The sequence below is a fragment of the Poecilia latipinna genome, unplaced genomic scaffold (genome assembly GCF_001443285.1).
Source record: "Poecilia latipinna isolate Pla-1442-1.1 unplaced genomic scaffold, P_latipinna-1.0 Scaffold68, whole genome shotgun sequence".
Taxonomy (NCBI): Eukaryota; Metazoa; Chordata; class Actinopteri; order Cyprinodontiformes; family Poeciliidae; genus Poecilia; species Poecilia latipinna.
The window spans coordinates 29164-39148 of record NW_015112684.1 but is presented as its reverse complement, the minus strand read 5'-3'; the positions used below and the strand labels follow the sequence as shown (position 1 = coordinate 39148).

Below are 9985 nucleotides of genomic sequence, written 5' to 3'. Positions count from 1 at the left end.
GAAAGCACGGTGCAGTGTGAAAGCTTGACACGGTGCAGTGTGAAAGTGAACCGCACCAGCTGAAAATATAACAAGTGTTGCAATGCTGGTCCCAAATAGAACCGAGTCTGCCAGACTGTCCGGTGTGAAAACACCCTAATTTACTCGTTTGACCAGTTTTATCTGCATTAACGTCTTTTTCTTTAGTGCTTTTATCAGACCTGGAAACCACATTTTTGGCATTTAGCCTTATTTATTAAAGCAAAAATCCTATTTTCACTCTGGTAAAAATATGTACACCGTACAGTGACGTAACCTTCATAGATTGATGCAAGGTGTCAATTCCTTTCTTTAAATCTGTGATGAGATATTTCTTTCTTTGCATTCTGGTAACAGACCTCTCTTAGTTGTTGATGATCATGTAACAAAGTGCATGGATTTGTGTGATCTGGAGCAGGGCATTACGGTCCTGATGCATAAAGCCTATGAGCTGAAACGCTCCGTTCTCGTATTTTATTTATTTGCTCTACTTTTTCCACGACGGTAACAAATGAGTTGTCCTTATGGTGTAAAATGCCCCAACTCTTCCTTGTTCTTACAGACCACCTGGTGGCCCACGGGCGCATGGCAGAAAAGGACGCCAGGAAGAAGTTTAAGCAGATTGTGGCAGCGGTCCACTTCTGTCACTGCCGCAACATCGTCCACAGAGACTTGAAGGCTGAGAATCTGTTACTGGACCACAACCTAAACATTAAAATCGCAGGTTTGTGCATTTCTGCGAAGGGGTTTGTTTGGCAGGCGCATGTTGGCATGTTCTTTTGGATCATTTTCCTGTTTTTATGAAGTCCCTATTTTACAGTACAGTGCTATAATATTTATTGTTCCCTGTGCAATCAGATTTTGGCTTCAGCAACATATTTTCCCGAGGCCAGCTGCTGAAGACGTGGTGTGGCAGCCCTCCCTATGCTGCTCCAGAGCTTTTTGAGGGTAAAGAGTACGACGGACCCAAAGTAGATATATGGGTAAGAGCATGAACTAAAATCTAATGTAAAAATCCAGAATCGATTGATTGTGCTCGTTCTTACTTTGCCTTTGTCCTGCACAGAGCTTAGGTGTGGTGTTATATGTGCTGGTGTGTGGCGCCTTACCCTTTGATGGCAGCACTCTCCAAAACTTGCGAGCGCGTGTCCTCAGTGGAAAGTTCCGCATCCCCTTCTTCATGTCCACAGGTAGGGATTTATTTCCACCTGGAGACTGAACAAATGTATAAATAAACGCCAACACACACAATGTTTGTTTTAACAGTAAAAGCACATCACAATATACAATGTCCACCCAAAGCATTCGGTTTCCCTTGAACTTTCACATTATCTTCAATGTTCTTTAATGGCATTTTTTGTGATAGACCGGCATAAAGCAGAGCATGACAAAGATTCAGGGTCCAGGTTTACTCAAGTTCTAAAAGTAAATAATGTTTCAGCAAGTAGAAATGAAAAAAGACAAAAGCTAAGAGACACACTGTCAAATACGGAAAGAAAAGTGGTTATTAGATATTTAGTATAAAAAAGAAAGCTTTTTTAGTTTGTCCCGTTTACTGTGAATACGCATATATAAAATCCTGTGCTTCCTATTTGTGTTCAGTGGCTCGAAGTAGAATTGATGTGTAATTTCAATTGAATTCAGATAACTTCATCATCTACCCAGCTGTCCTGCGAAAGCCTCAAAAGTTTGTTAGAGAATAAACAGCATCACGAAGACCAGGAGACAAAGCAGATACGTTGGGGAGGAGGGAGCTGTGGAGAGGTTTAACCCCTTAACTGTCACCTCCAATTCGGGTATATGTTACCCAACAGGTCCACGTGGATGACGACGTCCTCATGACAGAGGCCACAAGCAGAGTTAGGTTCCACAATATAATGTCAACCTTTAACTATCATCTAAAATTCAATGGCAGAACTGTGAACTTACAGAGCCACATGGCTGCAGAGGTTCATGCTCACAGCTCAACAATGAGCCTAAAACTACAAGGTTTAGAGGAGTCCAGTCCTCAAGAGCAACTTTTAGACGCACACCTGAATCAAATGATTTGCAGAGAAAATGACAGAAGTTTTAGTTTTTCGGCGCAAGACCGGCAGAGACTTTCCCAACATGACTTAATTTTAGGGAAAGATACAAATGATTGACTCGGGGAGGCTAAAAACCAATGAATTCCACCCTTTGACTTATCCTCTAGGTGGCTTAACAGTCATTCAATAATTCTGGAGTCGGTGTGTGTTTTGGTTTCAGCCTCTCTTGTCTCACGTTGGATGGACTCTGTTTGTTTGGTTGTGTCATTACAGACTGTGAGTACTTAATTAGACACATGTTAGTTCTGGAGCCCAGCAGACGGTTGAGTATGGAGCAGATCTGTAAGAACAAGTGGATGAGACAAGGAGACCCAGACCCAGACTTCGACAGGGTGAGACCCTTTTATTAAATATGGAACCAAACATATTGCACTCAGTGTTTTCTTCCGGACCATATAAACAACCGTCACCGATGATTCAACAATGTTTTGTCGTAACCCAAAAAAACGTTTCCTTTGATCCTTCTCTGGAAGAAGCTAATTAGCTCTGCGCTGCCCGTCTCTCCTCTCAGTTGATAGCGGAGTGTGAGCAGGTGAAGACGGAGAGAGAGATAGAGCTAATCAATGAGCAGGTGCTGATGGCCATGTCTGAGATGGGCTTGGACCGAGAGCGCACAATTCAGGTTGGACGCAACTCGCTTACGTTGATGCATCTGGGTTTGTAGCACCGATTTCTGACAGCTAATGCTTGCGCCCTGTTGGTTTATTCCAGTCCCTGCAAACGGATGCATACGATCACTACAGTGCCATCTACAGCCTGCTCGCGGAACGCCTCAAGAAACACAAGACGCTGCGTGTCGCACCGCCCCCGCCACGTTCCATTAGCTATCCTCTAAACGCCGTTCAGGTGAACCATTTTCTGCCTCTCCGTTTGTGTTTTTAAATGCTGATCGCTCGTGATTGCACTCATCTTCCATTCCAGAGGAGACCCAACGGCAACTTCAACGGCTGTTTTAATACTTCTGTAATTCAGGCATTTGATTCTTCTTCCTCTCAAAATGCGCCGATTCACAAACAGATTTAGTGATAAAATCTGAGTATCATAACACCTTTTAGAAATGTTAATCTGACAATGATGGAGACCTGCATTAATATTAAGGACAAGAGAGGAATCCTGCAGATTTTTTTTATTTTTTATTTTGATTATGAAACCACTTTATGGACCACTTTATTGAAAATCTAATGTCAGAATTATGAATGTATTTTCTAATTATTCTGTATAAAATCTTCAATCTAATGAGCTGTTTTGTGAAAGTGAACATAGAGTATGCAAGTCTCTAGTTTTACAAAAGTTAACGTTTCATTTTTATGAATAAAATGTATATTATGGTTTGACTAGAATATTGAAAGTGAATTAATTAGTAGTACCAAACAGACTGGAGAAGAACCACAATTTTTTTTTGTCTTTTATTCATGGATATTTTGTTACTTATTAATTTTTGATGATAAATATGTGTTGTTTCATCTTGGAAGATAAAAGTTCCAAAATGAGGTATTTTGGATTCCCACAGAATATTCCTTCTGTGTGAACACGGAAGGAATATTTCTCTCATCTTTCAGATTTTTTAATTTAAGCAGAAATGGACTATTTTTGTCCTCACATGTTTCTATGGAAGGCATCAGGGTTTCCATGACTTTGATGGGTTAATCTTATGGTAGTCATATGTTTCCACTGAACGGAGTCCATAGGTTTTAACCCACATCTGTCAATCCCACTGCTCTAAGTAGATTGCGGTGAGTGCTGCACAATGCTCCACATAACCTGTGTGTGTGTGTGTGTGTGTGTGTGTGTGTGTGTGTCCATGCCCAGCAGACAGACCAACAAGGTAATCCTGTTGGCATGACTGTGCCCCATGTTCAGCTCATCAACCCAGAGAACCAAATTGTAGAGGTGAGTCAACTTTGAACTCTTCGTGGGTTGTTGTCAACATATCTTTGTGAAGGAATCTGAAAGAAGTCAGAGATGAGCTACTTTCACTTTTTTTTTCTTTTTTTTCTCAAAGTCGGACCTGAAGAACTATCGACTTCCTGTCGAGAATTTCTGCTGCTGTTACTTTTGTTTACTATGTCTGTGTTGACTCAGACCCTCCTCTCAGACTGTTATCGGTCACAATCACACACACATGCACACGCAGACATAACACAGAGAAAGTCTGACTCACACGCGCTAAACCAAGAGTGTCAATTTACTGCATTGCAGCAGAGATTTTAATGAAAGACTCGAAGAGGTTTTATATAATTCTAGTGCAATTCATCTGAGTCTGTTTTTGTATTTTACTTGAGCCACTTGAAGTACAAGCGTGGATTCCTAATATTTAACTCTGTGTGTGTGTGTTTAGACTGATGGTAGCATGGCCCTGGACAGTGATGAAGGGGAGGAGCCGTCTCCAGAGGCGATGGCTCGCTACCTTTCAATGAGGCGGCACACTGTGGGGGTACCAGACCAAAGGTAACAGGTCAACTTTTCACTCTGATGTTGTTTTCAACCTGTTTCTCTTGTTTGTTTAAAACTTAATACTAAAACTGATATGTAAAAGTTTCGATACCCCTTGAACTTTGTCCCGTTACAACCACAGACTCCTGTGCAGTTCATGTGCAGTATAACCTGTAAAAGGGAAATGTAATGTCTAATTTTACCAACTTATTTTACAAATAAAAATCTGAAAAGTGTGGCATGCCACCTTTTGAGCCACCCTTACTTGGATGCATCCAAATAAAGCTGTTAAAGAACTATAATGGTTTGGGCTGGATCAAAGAACCACCCAGTCAAAAAAAAAAAAAAAAAAACTTCACAATTTTACTAATTTTTTATTACATTGATGTCTTGACACAATGCATTGGAAGACATGTGGTGAAATGAGAGGTGTGTGAATACTTTAATGGGATATCATATCTTTTAGAGATTTTCTACCACTGTTTTTTTAGATAATACTGAATGAAATGAACAAAATAAATGAAATTGAAAAACTTTCAACTGTTCATTGAGTCTAATAGAAAAAAAAACTGTGAAAGTCTTGGAAAGCGAGTGTGTTTCTGGACACATGGGGGCAGTTTGGGTTAGTGGGATGGAAACGTAAACATCTGCTGACTAATGTCTGATGATGCACCTGCTTCCATCACAGGACAGAGATGCAGGAAGAACTCCAAAAGCTTCCACCAGGTTTCCCTCGTGGTGTGATCCCTCAACCCACCTTTCCCCAACTTACCCCCACTATGGCCCAAATGCACACTCTCATGCCCACACAGAGCTTGCAGCCTACACAGCAGCTGGAGTACAAGGTACCGTCACCGGGGTTATGCCGGATTGTTTTCGTTTTATGTGCGGGAACCATCTTGATTTATTTTCCCTGTACGACCGCCAATGCCGCAGGAGCAATCGCTGCTGCAGCCGCCTACCCTGCAGCTGCTCAACGGCATGGGGCCCCTGGGCCGAAGAGCTTCCGATGGCGGGGCCAACATCCAGCTGCATGCTCAGCTCCTGAAGAGGCCCCGAGGGCCCTCGCCGCTCGTCACCAGCCCGGTGAGGGTCCGGATCTCTCCGCGTTGTGTGTTTGTCTGCCCGTGTGCCCACGTTGCTTTGACCAGTGAACTCTTTGCCCCTCTCAGCATCCTAACACTGCTGTAGCTCCGGTGGATGAGGAGGGTTCAGATGGAGAGCCAGACCAAGAGGCAGTGCAGAGGTAACCCATGGTGACGGGTTTTTTGTGCTAATGGTTTTTGTTATAGAGCTGCTGTCTGAACAGGGAAGTGCTGAAATCTCATGGGGAAAAGTTAGAGATACTGGATCCTTGTTAAAACAAGAATTTAGACCATTTGGAAAACATATCTCGTCTCAGTTTTAGTTAAAGATGAAATAGCTGCATAGAAATGGCTTAAAATATTGCATCCAATCTTCTTTAGGGCTTAAGGCCCCAACATACTTCATCAAAGTGCCAAAAAAGTCTCTCACTGATATGGACGCGCAAAGAAAATCGCATCGTTTTATTCGCAGAGAGGCATTAACCTGCCGAACTAAACGTCGTGGTTCATGGTGTCTGCAGAAAGGTTTGCCGTTATTTCCATGATGTTTTTAAAAACAGGATGGAGGGGAACCCTGGTGGGTAGTTGCGTGACGTTTACTAAAGTGGGAGAGATGTCACCCAGGTGGTCTGTGACTGAAAGACGTTTGCAAACTGCGTGCTGACTTTGGATGAAGTATGTTGGAGCCTTAATTATAAAGCAAATTGTGGGATGCTAGGCTGAAAAGTGTGCTAAGGTGTTTCAGCTGCTCCTCTTCAGACCGCAGCTTCTATTCTCCTTGCCGGTGTCCTGGGTTGCTGGGAGTGAGTGCCTTCAGGCTGCTCTGCTTCTTTTCCCCCTCGGGAGGTGGCCACTGTGCTGTGGTGCTTATCCCATCTTTTCCTCTTTCTCCATTGCGCAAGTGCCTTCTGCCGCCGTCTCGAAGCGATTCTGCCATCCGTTCTCTCAAACTCTCTGAGCCAGAGCTTCTTTATCTTTCTCATCTGCGTAAGTGCCAAATGACTCTGTGGACTTCTTTCACCCTTTCTCACACAGCTTTGCTAACTCCTGAAGCTTGCCAAGGCGGCGACCGCCTAAAAGAACAAATAGCAACCAGCCCAATCCTTTAATTGGAAGCTGGGTGGTTGTTTGACTCCCATGAAGCCTTAACATCCATCTGTGGTGTCATTTTATTTGATGTTTTCTGATTGGCTAAGATGATATGAATGATGGCACCTATTGGCAGAGGAGGGAAGGGCAGGGCCTTCCCCCGCCCCCATCCCTGTTAGCCAATGAGGACAGAGAGCTGATCAGCGCTGCTTCCTGTCTCCCACCCTCACCCCGTCCTCCTCCCCCCTTCCTGCGGCCCAGGTACCTGGCGAACCGCTCCAAGCGGCACACGACGCACGTGCTCCCAAGCACATCGCATGGCGAGCCCTCGACAGAGTCACAGCGGCCCCAGGGCCCCCGCCAGAGGGCCGGCTGGGTGCCTGACACATACGCCCGGTGAGGGGACACGCCCACTCTGAGCTGAATACACACCAACACACTCCCACGCACAGAGCACTCTGGTTTTTCACGCGTGGATGAGAGAAGCATCAGGCGAAGGATGTTCCTTCCAGGCAGGGCCATAGATACAGATGCTCCCGTCACAGCTGTGTTGTTGTAAAGGTCGAACCTGCGCTGCTGATTTTTTACCTGATTCTGAACTTTGTAGCCTTCTGGCTGCTAGCAGACGTTAATTATTTATATTGGCAGTAGAAGCAATATTTTATAATAGAACAGATGTTCTATGTTATCCTAAAATGAGTACAAACTTCACATTTTTCATCACAAACTGTAGAGAGCAGTCTGTTTTCTATGCATTAGGGCTGGAACTAACAATTATTTTAGTAAATGATTCTTCTGACAATTAATAGAAATAAAAAATGTTCACACTCTGCAGATTTTTAATTTAACTCAGTGGTTCTTAACCTTTTTTGAGCTACTGAACCCACCAGTTTCATATGTGCATTCACTGAACCCTTCTGTGGTGATAAATAAAATATGATTCCCCCCCCCCCCAAATTCAAGACATAGGGTTGACCCAACTAGAATCAAGTTGGGTCACCCCAAGATCACTAAGTCTTCTTAAAAGGTAGAGTCTCTGAGAACAGTTCTTCAAAATATAGTCAGTGTTTTCAGCACAGTTGAGGTGACTGTCCAGGAAGCACTGATTGGCTAAGCAATGTAACGTGATCCTCTGCAGCAAGTGATGGCGAAGCGGGGCGTCATCACGACTTTACACATGTGTGTCTTTACCTCCGCGGCAGAGGCTCCGCCGAACCCCTGAGACCGACTCATCGAACCCCTGGGGTTCGACCCAACCCAGGTTACGAACCACTGATTTAACTGCTTGAGCCTTTTTTATGCAAAATTGCAAATATATTAAATTATGCAACCAGTTACATTTTTTCGTAAATAAGAAAAGTTTTTTGTTGCCAAAAATGCTGAAATAGCATTCCTGTAGTGCACATGTTTTAATCTTTTTGTGCTTAATATGTAAATATGTTTTGTGTAGTTTTGACTTAACTATAGTATAGACTCAACTTATCTTTTTGAGTCTGTATTCTCCAGTTAATGATTGTTTTATTACTAAGTTAGTTGACAATTATTTCTAGAATCAGTTTATAACAATCAGATTAATCATTTCAGCTCTACTTCATGCACTGACTAAATGACTGTAACATAAGAACTGAAACTGAGAGGCTGAACCAGCTCATTTAAAACGACAGGCTCCACCCACTTTTAATTACACTTACCTGAATCCCTACCAATCAGGAAACTAATGACAGTAAATAGTGAGGGGAGGCAACATCACATGGAAACCTTTAACAGTGTAGAATATTTACTTTTATTCATTTAATTATTGAATTAGAGAGGAGGCTTTTACCAGAAAACGTTTACCGTAAAAATCAACTTAAAGGATTGTTTTGAGTGAAACATTATTTATGAAAAATACATTTTATACATTTATTTTTGGATACTTTTTGCTGTTTGATAGCGAAACATTTTATTAAATGACTGAACAAAAAAGATTAATAGTCATTTATGTCATTTGTGTCCTTTTGTTTTATGCAAAATATGGAAACAAAACATTTTAAGCCTTTTATAATACCATAAGTTTAAACTCACTGCTCAGTTCTATTTCTTTTTTTTTTTCCACCTATACTGTATTATGTGTGTAAAAGCCACAGGTTGCACTAAGTCGTCTCTAAGATTTCCAGAAGTTTCCCAAAACTCCCAGATTCAGCATATTCTGTGAAAGACATCGGTGGAAAGCTCTGAAAGATAAAAGAGCAAATTTCTGTCAAAATGAGTCTCTGCTGAAGTCTTCCTCTGACTTGAACTTGTAATGAATAGCCAGCACATCTTTCAAGAAATAGTTTGTCTTTAAATCCACATTTAATGTCTTCTTCCCCTCAGCAAAGACACCCACAACAGAGAGTGTGTTTTTATATGATGTATACTGACTGGATATAGATTAGATTTTTATTTTATTTTTTTTACGCTTTCAACAAGCTGGACATTGATTAAGCTGAAATTCTCAACAGTTTATTGGTGCATTTTTGGGTACAAACCTTGTAAATAATGATAGAAAAAGTCAAAGTTTACAGTAGTTCTTCGCGTGTCCAATGTTAATCGAAAAAAAAAAAAAAAACTTTCTGTTTATTATTAAAAACCTCATCTGTCACTATTTGTATGACAAAGAAAATCATTTACATAAAACCTTTACCTGTTTAGTTTTTAAATCTATCAATTCTGGGAATTCCGAAGTATTTTTGCACATTTTTACTGCATTATGACAACTGGAAGCAAATGTTGAAAGATCTGACTTGTGTGTTTCTGTGTCTCTGACTGAATGTGTCCGTGTGTGTCACTGTGCCTGTGTTATGTCGTGTCACCTTTTACGTGGGGGTGTGTGTGTGCGTGTATGCGCACATCTGTTTGTGTGTGTGTGCTCCCTGCGGCTCCCACCTTTTTTCAGATCCACCTATAAGGACTGTAACACCCTCCACCTCCCCATGGAGCGCTTCTCTCCTGTCAGACGATTCTCTGATGGCGCCGCTTCCATCCAGGCCTTCAAGGCTCACCTGGAGAACAGCAGCCTCATTAAGCAGCTCAAGCAGGTGCGTCACTTGATTTGATGAGAGGAGGTGGGGGTCAAACTGAATTTACCAAACTCGTGAATCTTCATTTTTCTCAACATCACTGTTTATTATAAAATGACATCATTTTTTATTGATTTCAGTTTTTTCTTCTTTTTTTTTTTTTTTTTTTTTTTTTTTAGGGTGTTTTTTTTTTTTTTTTTTTTTTTTTTGAAAAACTTTTATTTTTCCTGGC

The 9985-nt window shown here is 41.8% G+C and overlaps 1 protein-coding gene across 3 annotated transcripts in view; it reads left to right on the top strand.

Moving 5' to 3' along the window:
• The window catches only part of sik3 (SIK family kinase 3), a 49717-nt gene that overhangs the window by 21891 nt on the left and 17841 nt on the right, over positions 1-9985 (top strand). Inside the window, exons 4-16 of one of the 3 annotated variants that reach the window (XM_015060755.1) lie at positions 581-742; positions 877-1001; positions 1085-1208; positions 2319-2437; positions 2617-2727; positions 2817-2951; positions 3918-3995; positions 4444-4553; positions 5227-5383; positions 5475-5624; positions 5711-5784; positions 6974-7108; positions 9630-9771. In XM_015060755.1, the coding sequence (XP_014916241.1) occupies positions 581-742; positions 877-1001; positions 1085-1208; positions 2319-2437; positions 2617-2727; positions 2817-2951; positions 3918-3995; positions 4444-4553; positions 5227-5383; positions 5475-5624; positions 5711-5784; positions 6974-7108; positions 9630-9771 (1622 nt within the window). Of the gene's footprint in view, positions 1-580; positions 743-876; positions 1002-1084; positions 1209-2318; positions 2438-2616; positions 2728-2816; positions 2952-3914; positions 3996-4443; positions 4554-5226; positions 5384-5474; positions 5625-5710; positions 5785-6973; positions 7109-9629; positions 9772-9985 lie in introns of all 3 variants that reach the window. The other 2 variants (XM_015060747.1, XM_015060763.1) reach the window with 2 other exon arrangements.